The 25,503-nt window shown below is 41.9% G+C and overlaps 1 protein-coding gene across 2 annotated transcripts in view; it reads left to right on the top strand.

Moving 5' to 3' along the window:
- Positions 1 to 3,631: 3,631 nt before the first annotated feature.
- tll1 (tolloid-like 1) overlaps positions 3,632 to 25,503 on the top strand; it is a 69,855-nt gene continuing 47,983 nt past the window's right edge. Inside the window, exons 1-2 of one of the 2 annotated variants that reach the window (XM_070550185.1) lie at positions 3,632 to 3,757; positions 4,064 to 4,522. In XM_070550185.1, coding sequence (XP_070406286.1) covers positions 4,342 to 4,522 — 181 coding nt within the window. In that variant the 5' untranslated portion in view covers positions 3,632 to 3,757; positions 4,064 to 4,341. Of the gene's footprint in view, positions 3,758 to 3,938; positions 4,523 to 25,503 lie in introns of those variants that run through there. The other variant, XM_070550184.1, reaches the window with a different exon arrangement.

Genomic DNA, 25,503 nt, shown 5'->3' with positions numbered 1-25,503 from the left:
CCTGAGATCAGTGGACTCAGTGGTCTCCTTTAAAAAGCAGCTGAAGACTCGCCTGTTCAAGCTGGCTTTTGTATGACCTTCTTCACCACTCTCTCTTTATTCTGCTCTCCTCACCTATTCCACCTTCCTCAGGATCCACTGATTTCCCTCTTTCCTGTTCACTCTCTCTCTTTCTTTACATTTTTAATCACAATTGTCTATTTGTGCTCATTTTAAATATATGTGTAAACATTTTCTAAATTCTTTTTTATATTTTAAAATTTTTTGTTTTTGTGAAGCGCCTCGTGATTTTTATCTTGAGATGCGCTATAGAAATTATATTTTCTTCTTCTCCTTCTTCTTCTAAGTCCTTCAGGGGTACTTCTGAGTTTAAAATGCTCATGAAATACGTATGTGGAGTAACCAGGTAGGCAGGTTTTATCGTTGCAAATCTGCAACGCCTGCTTCCAGAGGGTTAAAGTAATTTTTAAATCCTATCAATTTTGCAGAGCTTTTCCAGAGGTAATGAATCCAGAAACCCCAGCTTCTCCTAGAGGATCCAGTGCTTCCAGGCCATACATAATCCCTCCAGTGACATCTGAGTCTGCTTTAAGGGTCTCTTTCTGGCGGGACATGTTCCAACAACATCTCTTGAGGGAGGTGAAGGAAGCATCCTGATCAAATACCCAACTCATCTCTGCTGACTGTTGATGGAGAGAAGCTGCAGCTCTATTCCAAGCTACACTGCATCAAGAAGCTCCTCATTTTATTTCCATAGAGTTCAGCCATGGAAAAGGTTAATTTCAGCCAATCATGTTTTCATTTTTTTGATCATTATTCACATTTTGTGACCAAAAGCCTTTGATATTAGTAACCATTCAATTTTGTTAAATAAGATAGAAAGATATGGCGTTAGGGGTGTGGCTTTCAACTGGATTCAAAGTTATTTAACCGGGCGACAACGGTATGTGAAGATGGGTGAGTTTGATTCTGATTTATTGGATATTGCTTGTGGTGTCCCACATGGAAGTAAAGGTAAACTTCCTGTAAATATTCAGAAGTCACAATTTGAGAGGGGTGGTTAACTTTAAAACTCAGGCCGTAAAAACTACAAGGAAAAGTCTGTGTGTGGAATCAAACTTTGGAATCGACTGGGGCTGCAGCTCAAGCAATGACCAAATATTTATAAATTTAAAATCAAACATAAAGAACTAGTTTTATTACAGTGTAAGATTGAGGAAGCTGGTATGTGACTGTTGGATTTAAAATGTTGTGTGTGAAGTCTCTAGGACTGATGATGATATTGTAAATACAATCATTGTCAATAGTAAGTTTGTATGGGAGTGTATTTGTTGTGTTGATTCAGAGTTGATTGGTGTGATATTGAAATAACTGATGTGAATGTAATATGGGATTAAATAAGTATTACTTCCTCCCACTCCTTTCCGAACAAGGGCTATATGATTGTTTCTTTTGTTTTGGTTCGGTTTTGTTGTGCGTCATTTCTTATGTATATCTACATATTTCTTTTTTTTTCAATGGCTCTAAATAAAGATGAATGAGTGAATGAATGAACGAATGAATGAACGAACAAACGAATGAATGAATTATTTAGTTGATTGAGTATTCCAGTGCACCTTCTTCAATGGTTTTACAACCTCTCCATCATCAAGTTATGCAGAAGCCTCTTACTTTTCCGTTGCTTCCAGATGTAGCGAGGCAACGGAACACCTGAACCCCTTCATGACCAGGACTGGACACTTCTGCCACAGATGGAAGCCAGAACATAGATGGAAAGTACAAGAGCTTGGTTTTTCAGCTCAGCTCCTTCTTCACGGTACCCTCACTACTATGTTTATGTTTAAGTATTTAGCAGACGCTTTTGTCCAAAGCGACTTAAGTGAATTAATATTCACTTGTAAGTCGCTAGAACATTCTTTGATTTGAGTTTTAAGTGATTTTTTGAGCACAGAGAATAAACTTTCTACAATAACCCTTTTAATTTGTTGCTGCATGAGCTGCAGCTGCAGCTTGTTCATGAAAAACTTTATGTCCTTCAGGCGCCTCGGACACATATTTCATTCTCTTCTCTGATTGGTTGCCTCACAGCTTCGTTTAACAAGCAGTAAAACAGCCTTAGCTGTCACTAGAGGAGAGAAGACAGATTACTTTTTATCATTTTCTTCACCGCAACGATGTCTGAGGAACGGTCTGATAGATCGGATGGGCGGATTGTGAAGAGATCGACTACAGCTCAACTGCAGACCAGCGACTTCCAGAATGTGAAGAAATGGCTAAAGTGAGTGGCGTTTAGAAAGAGGCCAGCCGCCCTGGACTGAACTTAAAATGTACCTTTTTAGCAGAGGTAATTCTCTATTTTTGCTGATCTCAGAACACCCTGCTGATGGTTTGAGTTTAGTTATTAAGCTTAACTTATCTGATCAGTCATCATAATCAGAAACAGTGACACCTTTAAGTCGCAGTTCTCTGTGGCATGGACCAGTTTCAGATTGTAGCTTCTGCCTTTTCTACTAATTTGCCATTTAAAAGCTCAGGCAGTCACCCATGAGGACAAGGATCAGGAGTGTGTTGACCCACAGAAAATTACCCCCACGCAGTGTGTGTGTGTGTGTGTGTGTGTGTGTGTGTGTGTGTGTGTGTGTGTGTGTGTGTGTGTGTGTGTGTGTGTGTGTGTGTGTGTGTGTGTGTGTGTGCGTGTGGCCTGCAAGGGATTATTTCGTGTCCATGCCTGGCGGAGTGTGCGGACAGCTTGCGGCTGGATTGATGGCGTGACGTCAGCGCACCTCTACCTCTCCAGAGGGCAGGATTAGTTGGAGACCGCACTCCGGTAATCTCCCGGTAATAAAAGAGAAGGGGCGAACCACCTGCAACAGGCTATACCAGCCAGAGGCCTCCTCAGCATCCGGAGTTTGGAGCATGATGGGTCGATTAGTGACGCTGCGGCACGTCGATACGCTCCGCAGGTAAACGCAGTAGGTAAACTGGTGGTGAGGATTTGTCTACAGGCTGCACCGCCGGTGTCAACAACTTCTGCTGGAGTGTCATCGCTATGCGTTATTTTATTTGTTTGTGATTTGCCCATCAAGGCACAAAGATTAAAATGTAAAGTTCGTGGAAAATGAGAACAACGCGCATTGTCTTATGTAAATAGAATAAATGCCATATATTTGTAATTTTAAGCATTCTGTGATGTGCATTTATAAACTGCTAAATAATTATGCATCATATTTAAATAACAAGAGAAGCAAATTGAGAACAACTTCGCATGCAGCGCCCCAAACTCCCTGCAGGTTTAATTGCTCCCAATTTACGCATCTAAACTGTTGTTAATGCAGCTAACCCGATTTATTTCTCTTTCCTCTGTCAAGTGGACAGCAATAAAGCCTGGCGCATCACGCCTGTGTCCTTAAGGGTTCCCATGCATGCCTCTAGGGTCAGCTGTCACCTACTTGGCACTTGGCTCCAAATAATCAGATGAAACCCGCAGGCAGTTTTGTTGAAGCCGTGTTACTTTTAGTGCTACCGGTTTTATTCATGGAAGCAATTGTCTTTATTTCGCAGGCCTAATTACCTGTAATAATCAGGCCGCAGCACCCCCCCCCCCCCCCCCCCCCATCCTCACCCACCTCAACCCCCGCTGTCACAGCGTTGAGATCAGACAGAAGGCTCAGATATGGATCGAAAACGCCTGCAGAAACAGAAGCAGGACAAAGGAAGGACAAAGAAAGTTTGGGAGCGTCGCTTGGGTGCCGCACAGGTATGTGGCGATGCGTGTGTGCATGTGCGCGCGCGTGTGTGTCTGCGAGAGAGAGTGGGGGGGATACCGATGGTTGCCACAGGATCAGAGAGAGAGAGAGAGAGAGAGAGAGAGAGAGAGAGAGAGAGAGAGAGAGAGAGAGAGAGAGAGAGAGAGAGAGAGAGAGAGAGAGAGAGAGAGAGAGAGAGAGAGAGAGAGAGATGCGAGACGGATGTTTCTTGTGCGCGTGGCGGAGCAACCACCGTGCGTCTTTACGCTCAGAGACCACTTATCCCACCGCTTCTCCCTTTCTGCTCTGTCCCACAGCCTCACCTGCGAAGCCGCAGCGGAACTCCTCCTCTGACACTTGGCTGACACACACACACAGACCCGCGCACACACTCCTGGTTGGACATCTGAGTATTCATCATGAAGGAGATCCGGACAGAGTAACTCCCCGCAGTCCACAGCAGCGACCCACAACCAGACTGCGGGTAAAGGATCATCATCATGACCCGATAAATATCACCACCTCCTTCGGAGAGAGGGTAGACCTCCTGAGAGGAAAGGAGACGAACCGAGAGGCCTTGATTTGTTTGTTCCAGATGGACCGAGCGCCCTTGGCACTGGCTGCTAAGATGCGCTGGATCACGCTGGTGCTTGCGGGCTTGAGTTTCTGGAGCACAGTAACTGTTTCAAACAGTTTCGACTACGAGGAGCCAGAGTTTGATTATTATGAAGAGGACAGAGGGGAGACAATTGAATACAAGGATCCGTGTAAAGCGGGTGAGTCACGTTTTTCACTTTATTTCGGTCTCAGATCAAAAACAAGCTCGGGAGTTCACGGTGATCCTGTCTGTCTGCTTACGGCGAGGCACGTGTGTGTGATGACAGCGAGCGTGCGACTGCGTGCACGAGCACTAGTCCAGATGCCCCGTCTTCCTCTTCCCTTCATAACCGTTTGTTATAATCCGTGTTTGTGGTGATCCTGCAGATGAACGCCACGTGCGGCCCGGTTACGGTCAAGCTAAGCCGCGTTTCCCCGTCGGGCTGTTCACCGCACGCGCAATGGGCGCGTGCATCACCTGAGCTGCGAACAGCTACTGATCTGTGGTCGGTGCGCGCGACTGTTCTCATGTGTGCAGATGTTACATCAACCATCAATGGGTACAATAAAAAAAAACTGCTGGAGTCAAAGGCACATCAGTGATGCGCTCCTCTCTCTCTCTCTCTCTCTCTCTCTCTCTCTCTCTCTCTCTCTCTCTCTCTCTCTCTCTCTCTCTCTCTCTCTCTCTCTCTCTCTCTCTCTCTGTCTCTCTCTCTCTCTCTCTCTCTCTCTCACACACACACACACACACACACACACACACACACACACACACACACACACACACACACACACACACACACACACACAAGCGAAACCAGGTACATTTTGGGGCTTTTAAAGACAGACTGCAAGCGTTCTTGTACCTTATTAACGCACCATTAAGATGTGGTTATTATGAGTGATGGAATCAGCAGATATCCCAGGAATCCTTTAGACCCAGTTTGTAACTGAAAGCTTTAGATGCAGTTGTGGTTCCACTCTAACAAACTCAGTGTTATGTGGTTTACTCTGTCTTGGGAGCACACTGCCTATCCTGTGTGTTGCATTCTGCTGGCTTTCTAATCACACATGTTAATGCAACTCTGCAGGATTAGCCCATGCAAGAGTTTCAGAAATTATGTGGGGAACTGCATTTTTACAATGTCTGAATGGCTGTATTAAATATCTGCAGTTTAATAAACAAAACAATGTTCACACCAAATTACAAAATGTTACTTAACCTCAGAATGGTTTTAAATGTTTAGAGTTTTATATTCCATATGTTTGTTAAATGCTAAACTTCTGTTTTACTCCTATAAGCACCTCATGATTTTTATCTTGAGAGATGCTAAAGATTCTTTCTTTCTTTCTTTCTTTCTTTCTTTCTTTCTTTCTTTCTTTCTTTCTTTCTTTCAATTTGCTGCAAGATTAGCTTCAGATATGGTTGTCTCTCTTCTCATCACCTACCAGTGGAACCTGACAGAACATGGTGATGTTTACACATTTTAACACCTGACAGAACTTTTTCACATTAATATATTTTATTTTCAGCCAAACTCAGACATTATAACGCTTCAGCTGCACAAACTGTTTAAAACTTGCAGGGACATGGTTTTTTGCAGCACAAAAATGTTCTCAAATTCAACATTAACCTGAATTTCTTTTCATAGATTTATCACTTCTTCCAAATCACAGACTGAGAAAACATTTGTTATTTAAAAACTGGAGGAAAATAGTTGATTTGATCATTTTTAATCATATCTTTCACTGTTAATACCTGTTAAGTGTGGTTTTTAAACGCAGCAGCAAAATGATAAGAACATAATTTTTATGAAAATTCTCAGATCTGCATTTGAATCCGTCATCATTCCCGATCCGCTGCAGACGAATCTGAATCTGTTCAGTAGTTTGTAGAGATGAAGACTTTTCGAAATTCTTACGAGGACGCGTCTGACTGATAGAAACTCCATCCAAAGCACCAATGAGTTGCATTCCTCTCATACCAAATAAACCTGACAACCATGAACACTGGCCAGTGTGTGTGTGTGTGTGTGTGTGTGTGTGTGTGTGTGTGTGTGTGTGTGTGTGTGTGTGTGTGTGTGTGTGTGTGTGTGTGTGTGTGTGTGTGTGTGTGTAAGTGACTATATGTTGATATACCCATGACTCTGTGGCTTTTAACATAGCTGTGTGTGTGTGTGTGTGTGTGTGTGTGTGTGTATGTGTGTGTGTGTGTGTGTGTGTGTGTGTGTGTGTGTGTGTGTGCGTGTGCGCGCGCATTTGGATGTAGTCCCAGAATGCTAGAAGGAGACAGTCAGTCCTCAGTAGGGTTGACTGTCTCAGGGACCTCTGCAGGTTAAAATAACACCTTAGCTATGTTTTTATTTACTGGGATTCTGTGTGTACATAAAATATTTATTACACTCAGATTTAGGTTTGGTGCAGAACATTTTACTTACATGCACATGTGTCATTTTTGGAATAAACACAGACAAAGTTATTGTAATGTAATAATGTTTGAATACTTCTACAGCTTTGGTTGTTCTGATCATGTGCATCCTTTCAAAGAAAGAGATTGACCTTTTCTATGCCTCTTGCATAGATGATGTGGTCCACAGCCAGGTAATGCTGGAAAATCAGGAGGGGAAAAGGAAAATTCAGAATATACTGCATGTGGTTTTGATATCAACCCAAAAGCTGCTAATAGGGAGCTCCATCTACGTCACATCATGCTCTGTAAACCAAAAATAAAGGTTTCTACTGCATATTTTACACCCTCTGTGCACCTGCTGGCATCTCTGTGGAGTGTTTCCAGCTGTGACAGAACTTCTGCAAAAAATATTCCGCTCTGAAGTTTTTTTTGCAGATATACTTGCAACTGGGGTGATGGTGGAGGGGCCAGCCGCCCACCCCGTAATCAGAGGGTTGCAGGTTTGAGCTCCACTCAGTCTTTTACAGTCACTGTGTCCTTGGGCAAGACACTTCACCCATAGTGGGGTCGGAGGGTTTGGTGTCTCCTGTGTTCAGCAGCCTCGCTTCTGTCAGTGCACCCCACAGCTGTACATGGTAGCTCATCACCACCAGTGTGTGTGGGGGTGAATGACATTTGTAATGTAAAGCACCTTGGGGGTCGTAGAAGTCCAGTAGGCGCTAAAGGCCATGTATCATTTAACGAAATCTTCTGCCTTTTAGACAAACGGTCAAATGCCAATAGAGAGGTTGTGACATCCCCACGTTACACCTGACACGAGGAGACGTTGATGCAAAAACAACTTCTCATTTAATTTGTGAATTGTTAGATTGAAAACGGTACTGTGTGTCATGCTCATTTGCATTCAGCTGAAAAGTTGCAGGTTTTAGTTGAAGGTAGAAAATAAACAGGCTTTGTTCTGTGCTGCAGTAGAAATGTTGTGCTGAAATATAGAAACGTAGTTGCTTCTAAGTGGAAAGATTGTTCACAAATTTGTGAACAGCTTACTGCATTCTGGTAAAAATCTGATTTTCATCAGATGAAGCTGATCGGAACATCTTAAATGAATCAATCTGAAGCTTGCAGACATTTTTCTACTAACTGAGATCAGCAGAATGATTACACGAAGTGGTGATTGGGTCATTTTTACTGATTCCTCAAATGTTATTTCTTGCAGATTTTTTACCTTTTTTTTTCAATGTGTTTACTTTTTAATCCTCAGTAGTTATAGTGAGTAGATGCACAATTATATTCTGATTATAACAATGTCAGTGTGTGGAGGAGATATTCAGCAGTTCTCTGTGCAGCTTGTAAGACCTGGAAGCGCTGCTCATTCCCAGCCTGACCCTGTGGCATCGCTCTGAGTGGTTGGTATTCCACCTCCTGTTTTTGCTGGGATAACACAGTGGGGAGGGAGGGTGGGGGGTTTTGGCTGTCTGCTTATCTCCTCTGAGTCCTGCGCTGACAGACAGGGGAACACACACTTCCAGGTCTTTGTGAAGTGATTTCCCCACGCGAACACACTAATGCAAGCATGCTCACACAGCCGATCCTCACACACACATGCAAAGCTCCCTCCATTCACCCTTGCTTATCTCTTCCTGGTTGTCTGCATCCTGCTGCTCAGCTGGAGATGACACACGCGTGTGCACGCAAACACACACATGTGCACGCACACTTACTCCTTCGCTTTTTCAAGAGCCATTCATGCTTCCTTCCAAGTCACTGTTCTCATAAAATCCTCACACACACACACACACACACACACACACACACACACACACACACACACACACACACACACACACACACACACACACACACACACAGAAAGCTAAACAAACACGAGTGTCCACATACTGCAGTCGTTTCTTCAGGAGCGCTTCAAGTCGACAAGGCCCTGATTGTTGTTGTCGGATTGCCGCAGCTCATTCAGTTTCACGTTTGACTTTTTAAGGTGGATCTCCTCATTAGCTTTTGGGTGTTCTGACTTTTTAGAAAGACAGGGCCAATCTGGCACCCTGAGCAGATCTACACTGGCATTTTTTAAATTTATATTTACGTTCCTGCTTAGTAAATGTTTTAAACATAATTGTACATTGATGTTTCTTTTGTATTTACCTGTTTTGCATATTTTTAATACCTGGCTGGTTTATTGTTTAGGTTGATTAACTTTGGTTAAATGTTATATTTTAACAAAAAGCTATATATATATATATATATATATATATATATATATATATATATATATATATATATATATATATATTTATATAAGATTCAAAGGCTGGTTAAATTAAAAATTAAAAACTGGTTAGGTTCACAAATGTTGTACATTTATTGTTATTAGTGCGACATGTTAGAATGCAAAATCGGAGGAAAACATCTGGATATTGTATAGATATCAGCTGACCATGACTTCTACATATCGTCATCGGTATCGACATTAGAAAACCCATATCGGTTCATTTCTATTACAGGGAACAGTTTCAAACACTTAAAACATGAGATGGAAAGATAAAACAGTCTAAGCATCAACTCTCCTGTATTCAGAAGTCCTAAAAGACTACTAAATAGAAAAAAAAACAGTCATTTTCTCCTGATTTTGTATCTTGTAAACAGATAAAAATACATTTCAGGTGGAGACAAAGACTTTTAACACCAATTTTTGTTTCTGCATTATCAACAGAAGCAAAAATTTTTTTGTTGTGCTTTCAGATGAAACAAAAAATTTATTTTAATACATTTTTTGAGTCCATCCACAAAGAGCAAGATCATTTTCCGTCTCTTTATAAGTCACAAAGTCATGTTAATGAAGACAGTTGCTTTTCTTTGGTCTGTCGGTGCTACTTTGTGTAAACTTTTTCAGATGTTTAAGATTTTATTCAGAGCTGAGGCAGAAACAGGAAGTGTCTCTGTGTCTGTTTGTTTGATTTTATTCTCTTTGGTTCTTTAGTTCATTTCTGTGTTTCTGTTGTCTGGGTTCTCTCAGTCCCCTTATTTGACACACCTGCCTTACAATTTAGTTTCTCTACATCTTGTTTCCTTTCATGTCCCTGTTACATTTTTTACTTATTATTTTTGAAAATGATCAGTCACTCTGAGTTTGTCATGCAGGCTGAAAATAGTCTCCTACCCCTATTTCCTGCATTAGCTTCTCACGACAGGGAAGGCTGTAGTTGGTTTAGCGTCAAGGAGAGAGCAGAGAACATAATGACTAGTAGAAGCTAACCATTAGCATTAGCAACTCCACCACACAGCAGAACTTCTTCAGGCTTGTGTATTTTGAAGAGATAAAACATCATAGTTGCAGAGCAAAGGGTCAGTGATAGAGCCGCTTTGCTGTTAGCCAATCAGAGGCCAAATGCCCAAATATCAGGGAACTACCATCTGAAACTAAACTGTGGATGACTTTGACATCTCCAAACGAGAGCATCTGAGCTTTTCCCCCCAGAGAAACCCCCACCTCTGTTTCTCATATCATGTGTCCCCGTTTGAATTTAACTGCCTGCGTCCTAAAGATCACTCAACTGTGTTTGAGTGCATAATTAAAACAATTACACATCTGGAAATCCTTCAAATCATGTTTATGTATTTAGCAGTCGCTTTTGTCCAAAGCGACTGACAAGTGATAATCAAGCATGTTGCCCTTGAGGCTAACAACAACAATAACAACAACTTGACATCAGTCATGGAGAGGAGGTAACAAGGAGTGGACAGTAGAGAGGGGGGACGGGTGCAGGCAGGGTGCTAGTTAAGAAGATGCTCTCTGAAGAGCAGGGTCTTCAGGAGTTTCTTGAAAATTGAAAAGGAAGCTCCTGTTCTGGTAGTGCTTGGTAGGTCATTCCACATTAGTGGAACGATGCATGAGAAGAGTCTGGATTGTCCTGAGTGTGAAATCATGACATGTTTATGTTTATTTCTCATATCGTGCTGAAACAAGGTTAAAAATGTCATCTCATCCATGTCTTTGCTTCAGGTTTTGGGAGTATTAGTGCATATGTTATGCTTATTCTAAAAATAGATGAATTAATTAAAAATCACTGTTACAGCTATTGATCACCCCTTCCCCCATGCTTCAGCAACAAGAACATGGGAGAAATTGTGTGTTTTTATGTGTGCGCATCTTCATTTTTATGTTTGTGAGGGAGCAACTGGTCTTGTTCATCATATATTAAGCAGGATTTTCCCAAGCACAGAGCTTCCGAAGTACTCCTCAGGATTCCCGCTCCAACACAGATTGCTGCAGCTGTGCTGAGAGCTTACTGTTTGTTCTGGAGCGTGATTGTTCCGGCTCTGCAGAAGCAATGAGTCAGCATCGCCCGGCGCTCTGTCGGTGCCACGCATTGCTCAATTATTATAAATGTGTGAGCTTTTGGTCACCGAGTTATTCCTGATGGTTAGGGTTAGGGTTACGGTTAGCTGCTAAAAATCATTCACATAAGCCTATTAAAGGCTAATAAAGTTAAGCTTCTTCCGAAAGTCAAACTTTCTCAAGAGAACCAGAGTATCGAAGGGGTAGAAATTGAAACCCAACGTCCTTTTAGTTTGATCTTCAGTGAGCATGTTTTAGATCCACCCAAGTCATCTTATTTGGTCTTCTGGTGGGTCTTGCCAAACTTTGAGATACATTGTTGGTTGTTCTGCTTCTGGGATCAATTCACAAAAAAGCAAACCAGAAACAGAAGCAGCAGCTTGTCTCTGAGGGGAGGATTGGGGAGTGAGTTTGGTGCAGGTGTCTGCTTTCTGAGTTGCCAAACGTCCCAACCTTTAATATTTCCAGCACCACTGTGAGTTTGATATACTATGACTATGACTCCTGTATGATTTCCTTAAGTATATCCTTCTGTTGCTGCCATTAATCTCTGACTGGGTCCCATAAACAGAATATTTCTTTCTTTCTTGATTGTGAAATAACAGTTACCCCTCCTCAGATGTCTCCATTTAAGTTTTAAATGCTGTGAATGCTTCCTGGATGGTTTAAGGTGAAAATAATTTCAGTTTATGTGAATTAATTAGCAGAGAACAGTGTGCAAAGATTGACAAATCTCACTATTTATATAGATTAGAGTAGCGTTGTTCACCTTGAACCTTTTTGCTTCCCTAGGGGTCCTAGTGAGGTGGTCATGACCTCCACGTGCCATCCCTTGGGGACGCCACTGAGAAATGGGTGAAAGTTGTAGAGAATACTTTTCAGTGATCCATGACTTTAACTGAGTGAGCAAATCACGTTTTCATTTCTGAAGTTTAAACTGAATTCTTGAGACAGTTTAAATTTCTATACATGCCTCGGTTGTTAAAGCTCCTTAAAGTCACTTTAACATTAAATAATTTCAATGCTTTTTTACTGACAGTTACAATGTGTCCATGCAAAGAGCCAATTGTTAGCATTGCTCGCCTTTTTTAGCAATTCACCCTGGCAAACTGTCAATCCCCTTTTGGTCCCAAACCAGACTGATGAAGGCAAATCATAATCAACGTCAGCAGGTCGGAGTTTGTGTTTGCATTTGTTTGTCAACACATCTCGGAGGACTGAGTTGTCAATTATAAATGTTACGTACATTTCCTAGTTCCTGATCTAAATATGTCTTTTGTTCATCCGAGCCACTCAGAGGTGTTGCACACGCCACAAGAACTTAGGTATTTATTCTGTCTCCCAGGTCTGTAACAAAAAAAATTATGTCATTTCTTCTTACTCTGGGAAATTTTTTTACAGTTTGTTCTTCACACATCATCAAGGCAGAACCTTTTCCTGTGTGGTGTCCAACAATTGTTGTGTGACTGGTCACACATTAGTAATAGGTGCTGCGTTTCAGTGGGTGGGTTCAAGTAGGGACTTCCCAGGAGTATGCGCTTAAGTTTCTTGTAAATGGTGAATGGCCTGTATTTGATATAGCACCTTCTAGAGTCCTGGAACCCCCCAAGGCGCTTTACAACACAATCAGTCATTCATCCATTCACACACACATTCACACACTGGTGGGGATGAGCTACGATGTAGCCACAGCTGCCCTGGGGCGCACTGGCAGAGGCGAGGCTGCCGAGCACTGGCGCCACCGGTCCCTCCGACCACCACCAGCAGGCTACGTGGGTTAAGTGTCTTGCCCAAGGACACAACGACAGTGACAGACTGAGCGGGGCTTGAACCTGCAACCTTCCGATTACAGGGCGAGCGCTTAACTCCTGTGCCACCGTCGCCCAGTGTTGTGAAGTATGAAATGTTCTGGGATAAGTCATTTTGTTCTTGTCACCTGTCTGAACAAACTCCTTTGCTTGTTGTTGCTGAGTAATCACTTTGCTCTTATGGCAGGGTTCTTATGAGTGAAACAATACATCGATCCACATCAGTTATATGGTCATTGATCTAAACTGTAAAAATCCAGAAAATAACCATTTATCAAATGAGCTTTTATTGTGAAAATAGCTATATTTTGATATTCTTTTGACCTGCCATTTTCCACCTGGTACTGCACATGACCAAATGTATTAAATGAATAAGCTATCAGCATCATGGCGACCAGTGAGAAAATAGTCAGTAAAGAAGTCATCTCTCCACTGGGAAATCAATGTGACATCGTTTCACATCGATCTGTGGACTCTAAATCGAATCAATTCAAAATGGTGACTGAATTTGAGATTTTGGCAAACATTGAATTGAAATTCACTATTCACTTATCATATTGTGATCAAACTGTTTGTTTTTAATTTTTCACTATATTTCTTCACCATAATCTGACCATGAAACTGATTTAGTGTAACTGAAACTGCAAAAATCTAATGTACATACTAGAATTACATCAGCAAGCCTTATAAAAATATCTTTGTTCTGTTTTATGTAACCTTCATTTGATATGTTTGTCCATGCAATGATCTGCTGGCTGAACACCTACGACGCCCTGACAGTAAGTTGAGCCACAATCGTGCACAGTCATGAAGTCTGGCCAAACCCATGACCTGCAGGAGAAAAATCTCAATGTCACAGTAAATTAATTAAAGTTACACCAGTTCTCTCTGTGTGTGTGTGTGTGTGTGTGTGTGTGTGTGTGTGTGTGTGTGTGTGCGTGCGTGCGCGCGCGCGTGCGCGTGTGCGTGTGTGTGTGTGTGTGTGTGTGTGCCAGATGTTATTCTGTTTCTCTGACTCATACCAAACACTTGTTTTTTGTCCATTATCCCTTTAGGAGTTGAAGTTCCTCTTTTATGTGTAGTTCAGTCAAGGGCATGTTCCTTTTACGTGCACTAAAAATATATTATTAACTTTTAAATACAATTACTGCAATGTAAACTTACCGTAAATCCTCTAATACAGGCCTGGGCCTGTATTTGACTCAAGCTCATCAAGCTCCAGACCTTTATTGGAAGGAGGGCCAGTATTAGAGGCAGGTCTCCATTTCTATTTGAGCAAAATGATCTAATGGTTCGCTGGAGTTTTTGACAATTAAAATTGCGCCCACATTTTCAAAGTTAAACACATTTCTTTTAACAACGGTAGTTTCTGCTTCAGCCCTCTCCCCACTCCCCCTGCGCAGCGGCCGCAAACTCACTGATGCGCCTGCAGCCTCTCGGAGTTCCTGCTGCTCTAAACATTAAAATAATTATTTCATTTTCTGTTCCTCACTTCTGATGACCTTCAATGGTGTCTGTTTGTTGCAACCACCAGGTACAAAAACTAACTTGTTTTTATTTGACTATTTTTCTGTCCTGTCTGTTTATTATCTTCCTGCATCTCCTCTCAATCCTAAAGAAAAACTGCTACCTGGGTTCATATATATTCACCTCATGAGTTACCTTTGAACTGCAGTTCTAAAAGATCTACCGACCGCAAAAACAGCGGAGCGCTCGCTGTTTGGCGGCCGTATCAGTGATCAGTGCGTCTGAGGTCAAGGTGATGCGCGCAGCGCCCCGCTCCACAGCATGCAGCGAAACGCATCAGGCGCAAATAAAAGACAGAAAACATTAAAGGAAATGAACTGACATGAACGATCGCGTGTTAAATTAGTTTTTGAGGTGGCGACACCTGATTGTTACTGTGGCCGTGCTCAGGAGGCAGATCTACCGACCGCGAAAACAGCGGAGCGCTCCCTGCTTGGAGGCCGCATCAGTGATCTGTGCGTCGGAGGACAAGGTGAAGCGCCCCGCTCCACAGCAGCGATACACATCAGGCGCAAATAAAAGACAGAAAACATTATAGGAAATGAACCGACATGAACGATCGTGTGTCAGTACCTACGGTCTGGCACAGCGCGTTGCCCCCGCCCCCCCCCCCCCACCCCCCACCCCCCACCCCCCCCCCACCCCCACCCCCGAGCGCAGGAGCTTGTCACCTGCTAACAGCAGGCTGCTGTCTTTTCCGAGGGCTGCATCTTGCCGGTCATTATCACGTGACAGCGACTAGTCGACGACAGGCATAAAAAGTCACTATAGTGAAGTTGACTAGTTCATACAACCCCTGCTACTGCTCCCCAGAGTGTTCTGCAGCATAATCAGCACGTTCTCTTTGAACTTGATAGTGTAATGACCTGGCTGGGGTTGTAAGCCAGGTGCATTCTGGGTATTGTGTTATATGTGTTTCCTATCGTTCTGCTAGTTATGTGTTGATGTGCGTGTTGTGTGAGTGTTATGTAAGCCACAGGGAAGGTGATGTGTGTTCTGTGGAGCAGGTTGAATTAGCATGGTTAACTGACACCGTGACTCTGTGTGGTAGGAGCGTGATAGAGGATCGTGTCTGTAGCGTTACAAAGCGTTGAAGAAAAAGCCTAATAAAGGTCTGTGTTAACCTCTATTGCCTCCTGCTGGTTGATTTGGGGACTATAACCCTGCCGCTGAGACGCTCATACTCGCTTGTTACCACATTCCACCCGGCCACAATAAGAGACCGGCCATTATTCACCTCCGCTGACTCCGACACCGGCCAAAATTGGAGACCCGGCCTTTAATTGAATACCGGCCTGTATTAGAGGATTTACGGTAGTTTTTCATAGTCACTAAGTTGGACATGTTTTGTACATTTGTACTGATTTATGCTCTACTTTAAAGCTCCTATAGACTCCTTGAAAGTGACTGTTTACATCCGGGTAACTGCGCACATCCACAGAAGCCAGAGGGCAAGAACCCTGTCTCCAGCCATTATCCAGAGCTGTGTCTCCTCGATTTAAGCTAACAAAATAAAACCTAGGGATTCAAATCTGACTAATTTAGATAATCTAACACATCTTTGTGCAAAAGAACCAAAAAAGAAACATTTCAATGCTAACAGTTTCCTGATGAAAACCAGGAGGCGGGAGCACATGACACCGGTTTTAGAATCATTGCATTGGCTCCCCGTATGTTTCAGGATCAATTTTAAGGTTCTTCTAATGGTTTTTAAGTGTCTTAACGGTCTTGGGCCTTCTTATCTATCAGAACTGCTTTTACAATATGAACCCTCGCGGACTCTGCGCTCCTCTGGCAGACGTCTCCTGGTCATCCCTAAAGTCAGGACACAAACTCACGGCGAGGCGTCCTTCCAGTGTTATGGCCCTCGCCTCTGGAACGAGCTGCCAGAGGACCTCAGGGCCGCAGAGCACGTTCATGTTTTTAAGACTCAAGACCCATCTTTTTAGGTTAGCTTTTATCTAAATATTTTCTACAGTTTTATTTCTCGTTTTACATGATTATATTTTATTACTTGCTTTGCATGTTCTATATAATTATACTTTAGCACAGTTTTATTATTAAATTATTATTTTACTGCTATATCATTTTATTTATTACTTATTTTCTAATTTTTGTCATTTATATTAGCTCTTTTATTACATTTTTACTCATTTTAATCCAGTGTTTCCTCTGTGGGGGCCCTCTGCCCCAGGAGCGGTGGTCGACTGTAGCTTCCTGGGCGCTCTATAGGTGGGGGTCTATGCTCCCCCTCCACTGAGCGCCCTGACTTAGTGTGGAAGACCTGATGCTGCCGGGGCAGACGGCTCCTCTGATGGCGTTTCCTTGCGTTACCATACTTGGCACATCTGGACTCAGCCTAATATAATTTTTACTTGTGTGTGTGTGTGAGTCTGTGTGTGCGTGTGCGTGTGCTTGCATATGTTTGTAAATGTTTTTAACCTGTTATGGGAATCTGGGGTCATTTTGTAAAGCACTTTGAATCACACTTTGTTTGAAAAGCGTTTTAGAAATAAAATTTGATTGATTGATTGATTGAACACAAAGCTTCCAGAGCTGTTTGAAATAGCTAACGAGCTAAGGGCACGGCAGTCCTCAGAACTGGCCACCGGCTTCACACAGCTGAAGCTATGATGGTATAACCGGATCTTTTCCACCTTTTGCGGGTTAATGCTGACGGATCGCTGTGACGTTTTTCTTTGGAGATTAATGGATGCATTTATTCTAACAAGCACCGTAAACTGAAACACACATTAGAGGCTGCCAACTACAATTACAGATTTTGTGTAATCATCAGAACAAGATGAGTCACACACAGAACTGTCATCATTTTCACACTCATTTATTTCTCAGGACTGGTCAGCAGCAAAGCTTCTCCTCGCTGCTGCCTCCGAGCCAGTGATTCCTCCCCTGGCTACTCACGCCCCGCAGCCGCGCATAATTATATAAAAAAGCATAAATTTCATTAGATGGCTATAACTTCTTTGTGTCTGGGCATGTGGGGCAGATATCTGACTCACCCCGGGTTTCCACGGGAGCCGTCAGCAGCACGTTACAGCAGCAGCACGTCTTGCTCGCGTAAGCTGCTGCTTGGCCCTTCCCACGAGACGCGAAGCAGCAGGGCAGCAGCTGTCATCGACCGAGCATGAAGTCACACGAGTGACTTCGTCAGTAAACACAACAACAAGCAGGAGAAAACTACAACATGGTTTGTGTTTTATGTTCTGTCCGTTTTATAATCGCCAATACGGACCTGAAAAACAAAGGAGACCGCTAGCTGTGTGATAACTTCTCACGGGGCCGTACAGTAACTGTTTTTAAAAGTAAAGCAACCGGAAGGCAGTACGTTCTTTATTCTGAAAATCTCGGGAGCTTCTCCCCATTTCCGCGTTCGATTTCCTGTCTTTCCTTCCCCAAAAATGTCGAACTTGACCTGTTTCAGAGGCGTCGCGCGTAGAAAATAGAACTGGCGCGTAAAGGCCGCGACATGCTATGGCAAGCCAAAACCGTCACAATACGCCACTTTCCCAACCCGTCTAGTTAAGAAATGGCGAAAAAAAACGCCATTTGATGTGCCAAGACGTCGTAAAATACGGCGAAAACTCTGCCAGAACGCCGTAATTGACGCCGTTCTGAACGGTCCCGTAGAACGCCCGTAAAATACGACGTTTTTTCCGGACATTGAACGCCGTTTTTTACGTCACCCTAATCCCAGACGCGTTCTCTGTGTGGGTGGCGTAAAATACGGCGTTTGGTACGGACATTGAACGCCACTTATTTCGCCGTTCTGTGACATAAAACGCCGCTTTTAACGCCACTTTGTGACAGTTTTAACGCGTTTAAAATTCAACTTTACTCTCATTTATGCAGAGCCCTCCCCATGTTCTCATCCACTTACTTTAAACTCCAGTGACCCAATGAAAGACGAGGAGGTTGAGGCAGCACTAATTCATCCCAGATTCGCCGGGCTGTCGGGCTGTGCGGACTGCTGTTTTCTAATACAACTCGGCTCTGTTTCAACTAATTTCACTGTATTGAAAAAGCCTTGAAATGTGGTAATATTATCAACAATGTGTCAACATTATTATTTTTTCTGTCTACCTGTAAAAGGCAGAAACGCTGTTTCAGTCAGACCTGATGATTACTTAATAGTGTGGCTGCCCCGTACCAGTCTGTCCTCGTGGCTCATGAGTCCAGCTGTAACATCAGTGCTCTTTCTGTCCAAAACTCCCTTCTTCTTAAGTTCATCCACTTTCAGTATTTACTATTGTTTGTTTTTTTGGTTTGTTTGTTTTTTTTAACTACTGTTATACTTGTCTTACAGGAGCTTCTGAAGATGTTCTGTTTTGCTTCTCCATCATCACTCTCCAGATCCTCAGACCAGCCACTCCAAAACCTTCCCAGATCCAGGATCAGAGCACTTTAATAAAAGTTTGAAACATGTCTGCTTGTTGTTCTCCTATAGAAGCCTTAAACTAGAATTTGCTAATGAGCTTTCTTGGCTAAAATATGCTCTTGAATGTTTTTATTTACATAATCAAGAAACACGTTTTTCATTACTGCTTCACCAAGACATGACTCTGAAAATGTCCTCATGATCCTGAAACGCTGGTTAAAACAAATTACTTTCAACCTCTTATAAAACAAGCGTGTCTGTTGATGATTATGCCCACTACAATACTGAAGCACCTGCATACTTGCTACCGATTTGCTGACTTTCTGTAATATTTTGATATTTAAGTTGAAAACATGAACTGCTGTAACACAAATTTCAAATGTTCTAGTTGAGCACTTGTTTCTAATCAACTAATCATTATTTCTGTGATTAGTCAGCTTTTTCCTTTTCAATAAACACATGGAAAAATTACAATTATCTTACTGAAAAAATGGGTTAACAGTGTTGCACATGTATAATAATCTGCACTGGTTTTCACAGTTACGGCATTCTTCAAACTATAATAATAAAATAAAGTGAAAAGTTATTTACAATTGATTACTTCAAGCTCCGACTATTTACATTTTATGCATCGATACTGTAAATGGCTGTTTACTAAGGCATACAGAGTCAGTGCCTGTACAGGTAGTTTGCTTGTAAATCTACATATTTCTGTTCTATATGATCCTGTATTCTTCATTAATGCTACTTACAAATCCACGAGTCTGTAGAATTGCCTTGTTTATTTGAGCAGGTATTGAACAATCCTTTTAGTTATTAACAAGTTGAGTGTGTGTTTAAGAGGAGTTTAAAAGTGTTAGCCTTAGAAAGTAGATGAGCCTCTCCTACAAACCACATTTTTTAAATTTAGGACTTTACGGAGTGTGCTGAAAGACAACGATGAAGCTGATCATCCCCATTTTTACAGGAGGCAACCCCCTGCTTACTAGGCAAGAACCCGTATGAGAACATTCCATGTGCAGCTAAAGATCTGTGAACTAAATAATGTCTGGAAACCACCAGGGACCAGGCCCAAAAGCATCACTTTGTTTTAACCAGCGTTTCAGGATCATGAGGACATTTTCAGAGTCATGTCTTGGTGAAGCAGCAATGAAAAACGTGTTTCTTGATTATGTAAATAAAAACATTCAAGAGCATATTTTAGCCAAGAAAGCTCATTAGCAAATTCTAGTTTAAGGCTTCTATAGGAGAACAACAAGCAGACATGTTTCAAACTTTTATTAAAGTGCTCTGATCCTGGATCTGGGAAGGTTTTGGAGTGGCTGGTCTGAGGATCTGGAGAGTGATGATGGAGAAGCAAAACAGAACATCTTCAGAAGTTCCTGTAAGACAAGTATAACAGTAGTTAAAAAAACAAACAAACCAAAAAAACAAACAATAGTAAATACTGAAAGTGGATGAACTTAAGAAGAAGGGAGTTTTGGACAGAAAGAGCACTGATGTTCCAGCTGGACTCACGAGCCACGAGGACAGACTGGTACGGGGCAGCCACACTATTAAGTAATCATCAGGTCTGACTGAAACAGCGTTTCTGCCTTTTACAGGTAGACAGAAAAAATAATAATGTTGACACATTGTTGATAATATTACTACATTTCAAGGCTTTTTCAATACAGTGAAATTAGTTGAAACAGAGCCGAGTTGTATTAGAAAACAGCAATCTGCACAGCCCGACAGCCCGGCGAATCTGGGATCAATTAGTGCTGCCTCAACCTCCTCGTCTTTCATTGGGTCACTGGAGTTTAAAGTAAGTGGATGAGAACATGGGGAGGGCTCTGCATAAATGAGAGTAAAGTTGAATTTTAAACGCGTTAAAACTGTCACAAAGTGGCGTTAAAAGCGGCGTTTTATGTCACAGAACGGCGAAATAAGCGGCGTTCAATGTCCGTACCAAACGCCGTATTTTACGCCACCCACACAGAGAACGCGTCTGGGATTAGGGTGACGTAAAAAACGGCGTTCAATGTCCGGAAAAAACGTCGTATTTTACGGGCGTTCTACGGGACCGTTCAGAACGGCGTCAATTACGGCGTTCTGGCAGAGTTTTCGCCGTATTTTACGACGTCTTGGCACATCAAACGGCGTTTTTTCGCCATTCTTAACTAGACGGGTTGGGAAAGTGGCGTATTGTGACGGTTCTGGCTTGCCATAACATGCTGCTCCTGAGACGCGGCCGACTCGCGCTGCTGACAGCTGCCGACGGGTCTAGTGGAAAAGGTTCTGTTGACCACAGCGGTTCCTATGAGCAGCTATGACGTGCTGCTGCAGTAACGTGCTGCTGACGGCTCCCGTGGAAAGCCGGGGTTATTTGTTCTGTCAGGAGACTGTCCGCCACGATGTGGGTGGTGTATCCACAAAAATTCTTTACATGGCTGTTTGCCTTCGGCATATTTTATCAGCTGGAAACTAGTAAAATGTTTCGTTTACTGTCCTTCTTTCATTTACTTGTGCAGCCTACAGCCCTGCGTGTGTTAACTATGCTGATGGATTTAATTTAGCCAAAATGTAGCTCTTTTTATTGGTTTATTTTTTTCTTCTATTGGAACTTTTAAAAAGTTTGTTAAATATTAAGTGAGGGTTGTGTTTCCTGTGAGTCCATTATGTTTATTATGTTTCAGCTCAGTTTTTACCATAACTCTTAATTTTACCTGCTATGACAGCTGTTGAGATCATTCATTTTATTTCATTCATTTTTCTTTTCTTGTCTTTGAAATATTTTACACATTTTTTCAATTCTCCTGTCTTACAAAGTGAAATCATTCCATCTCACTCACACAAAAATAGGTTGGTCGTCTCAGTTCAAGTGTAGTTCAAAGTTGTAACTTGCACCACAAACACACATTTTTGCTGTGGGCTGCTTGGTTTGGCAAGTTATTTTAGGTTACAGGGACCATAAAACATAGAATTTTTGTGGCATAGGAAGTGTAACTGGTTGTTGTCATGTTCACTAAAATTACCATATGAAAGCACAACATAATTTCTATGCCTGCAGATGCATCATAGCGTTAGATCTACAGATTCACACTTAGATAGGTTGCTGCTACACCCATCTGCATCTTCACTGGCCAGGCTGTGGGGGTGCAGGCCTTGATTGCAGATAATTGGCCTGTCCGGTTTGAAGGAGATCACCACAGAGGCTGCTTTTCTGGCTTGCTTAGGGTTTTCAATTGTTGCCTATATTTAAAAAAAGACTCCTTAACTCACAATATGGTGTTTGGTCTTTATTTTATGTTGTGACCCAATGAACTGGGTCTAAAATGAAAATGGGATCCCGGAGAAGACACCAATTGACAGCAAATGTTTGCTATCAACCTTTTCAGATACAAGCTGTCTTTTTACTTCTTGCCTGTTTTTGTGAACTGCTTGGTCTAGCAAATTTCCTTTCTGGCCTTGCGGAACCAGCTGCATGGAAAGCTTTTGCTACCATTTTGTTTCTGAAATGCTCCCGGTGAGAAAGGAGCTTACATCTATTAGGTTCTGCACCACTTACGTATCCAGTGGAACTCTGGGGTACATCAAACATGAAATGACTTGGTTGATGGAAAATATCAGAAAAGTTCTACTTTTTTCACCAGGAAGTGAACATAAAGACAAAGTCTGACTATGCCGGATAAAACACTGTTAGCATTTTCACACTTCTGAAATCTTAGCCCTAATTAGAATTCTATTTGTTGTAGCAGAAATTGTAAATCCAATGTGACCGCAGCTTTTGTTCAGTACAAACTTTCCACTTTTTATAGTCTCATTTCCATTTGACAGGGATAATAGTTTCATGGTGAAAACAATCTTGGGTAGAGCATCAGCTTAATGGTCCATTCAGCTGGGAGATTTGCTGTAATATTTAATTTTGGGGCTTACATTTTTAGTGCCTTACCTCATCTCCACTGTTCCAACACTGGCGTGCGGTAAACTCCATCTGCAGTAGCTGATGTTGCTCCTGAAGGGTTAACACGAATCAACCAGCTCACACAATGATTACTTTTAGAGAAAATTCTCTAAACAAAGCTGAGATACGCTCTTTTTGATATTATAGTAGGCTCACAGCCACAATTATATTTGCTATGTGAAATTTGCACGAGTGAAAAGGCTCATTTAAAAGCTCATGTTTCTACCCAGGACCGCCTGGACTGTGACTTTATATTCGCTCAAAGAGGAGAGGTGTGTTTGAGCCTATCGAGTTTGCGTTTGGTGCATCACTACTGTGCAGTTGTGTACCTGAATGCTTTTGCATGTGTGTGTGTGTGTGTGCGTGTGTGTATGTGTGTGTGTGTGTGTGTGTGTGTGTGTGTGTGTGTGTGTGTGTGTGTGTGTGTGTGTGTGTGTGTGTGTGTGTGTGTGTGTGCTGCAATGCCCCTGCTGAAGGGCGAAAAGTAAGGCCCTGGTCAGCATGATGCAGGTCTCCTGGGGCATCCTGGGGTTTTCAGATCAATACCTTTCCTCCTGCATCACAGAGGCCTCGCCGTCCTAACCCCTCCTCACCTCGTGGCTTGACTTTGAGCTATTTATGGCATCCCTAAGGATTAACAAGACCCCAATCAGTGATGCCAAAACTTACTATCACACTGTACTACCCAACATGTTCTTGCTTTGCATACCTGCTTGTGTCAGCTCTTTTTTCCTTGGGAAGCCTTTAGTCACTGTTGTCCTGAAAACCTCCAAAATACCACAAGTGTAATTTTTCTTGTTTCCAGAAAGATTTCCCACAGTTGAAACAAAAGGATGAATGAGTTCTTATACAAGATGATACCGTGTACACCGGGGTAAGTCTCTGGATAAAACCCACAGTGCTTTTCTCTGTAAAATGGCATCTTTTAAAATTCTGTTTATATTTCATAGTTTTGGTCTTTTTTTGTGGCTCACAAATATATCAATTTGCCAAAAACACATTAAACAGCGATGCAAATTAAAACTGTTTTGTCAAGAGTTTCATTTAGTATCAGAAATAAAAAAAAAAATGTAAAAGCTCCCAAAACAAAAGCTTGTATAAAATCCACACCCACGTCTAATAAAACACCCTTATGGGTGTTTTGATGGTGTAGAAAAATAATGAATTTGGTCAGAAATCTATAAAAAGTGTACCAACACAACATCTCACATCAACACTTTAGAACAAGTTTTAGACGGGAAAGGATCAGGATCATTTTATGCAATAACATCAATATAAGTGATGCTGAAAGGTAAATATTGCATATAAGAGTGTGTGTATACACAATTTGAAGACAAACTATGAAGGGAGTTTCTAAAATGTCATTTAACCTACTCAGTTTTCTCACCTGAGTCGTGGAACCTTGCCTTAATGTTGCTGGAAATTTGGGTGTCGTCAAAAGATTTGCACAACAAATTTCTTTTCTGTATTCGAGGCATGTTGCAGGTGTCCGGAACCCGTTCAGGCTCTGTTTCAGTTTAGCTTCCATGAGGAAAAAAGTGCGAAAACTGTGAGACACCTTTAGGAGGAGGTTGGCAACAACAACACAAATGAGGAATACTATTAAAACAATTTGTGACCAAATTTTTTCAAATGACCTGGCCAGAAATAAAACTTGCTGCAGAGGTGTTTTCAGATTTCAACAGGAAATTTCTTGCATTTATTTTACGTTTGTTTTTAACTAGCCAGCTTCATCTTATGTGTGTCTATTCTCTCAAGAAACTCCAACATTTTTTGACCTTCTCTCTTTATGTAATTGCTTACTTACCTTTCGGATTGCATGAGTTAATAATGATAAGTAGGTGTAAAAATTGACATTGGTGATTATTAGCTACAGCTCCTTATCGAAATGACACAAATTTTCAATGAACAGATAAAAATCCCACCTCACACCACCATCAGAAGCTAACTCTACTGTCTGTGTATTTTTTCTGTTTGTGTGTTCACTGTTGGCTTCTCCTGCCTTCAACACTACTTTGGACTTGAACACAATAACCTCTTGTCCCCCATTTCCTTTAGTGGCCATCCTGATTAGCTGTAAGTGACACACCTCTCCTCTGCTATTGTTAATGTATTAATGTCTGAAATCCCTGAGGAGGGCAATAACTCAGCTCAAATAATCATCTAAAGATGGTTATCTTTGAGCTGCTCATTGTTTAAGGGTGGAGAGAAAGGCTGCTGGGTGAACAAGATCCAAAGATGTGCTTTGTTTGATGCAATTTGTGATAGAAACGATACATAAACACACATTTACTGATGGAGAATATTTCAGTGACTGAGATTTAAGCAGCCCTTTGCTGGTTTACGATCCTGATAATCAGTCAACTAGAATATTTTCATATTATTGAGGTGTTCTGATAGAGCAGCTTCATGCTCATGCTTCATGACTTCATCTTCTTCCCACGGAGTCTCGGTTTTAATTCTACCAAAGGAATGTAGAGTTTTACATGGAAAGTGTTAGTGGGTCAATCTGTGTCAAAACAAATTAATCCAAGCCTGAACAGCCCAGTTAGGTTACATTTGTTTAATCATGCAGTTTAAACATCTTTCTTGTGCCGGCTAACATCCGATTCAGTGCAGTTCAGTTCAACTCAGTTCTGTTGATTTATGTGGCCCCAAATCCCAACAAAAGGCATCAAGGCACTTTATAAAGTAAACATCTCAATCGAACCTACTAAAC

Source organism: Nothobranchius furzeri, chromosome 4 (genome assembly GCF_043380555.1).
Source record: "Nothobranchius furzeri strain GRZ-AD chromosome 4, NfurGRZ-RIMD1, whole genome shotgun sequence".
Taxonomy (NCBI): Eukaryota; Metazoa; Chordata; class Actinopteri; order Cyprinodontiformes; family Nothobranchiidae; genus Nothobranchius; species Nothobranchius furzeri.
This window is presented reverse-complemented; position numbering and strand designations above follow the sequence as displayed.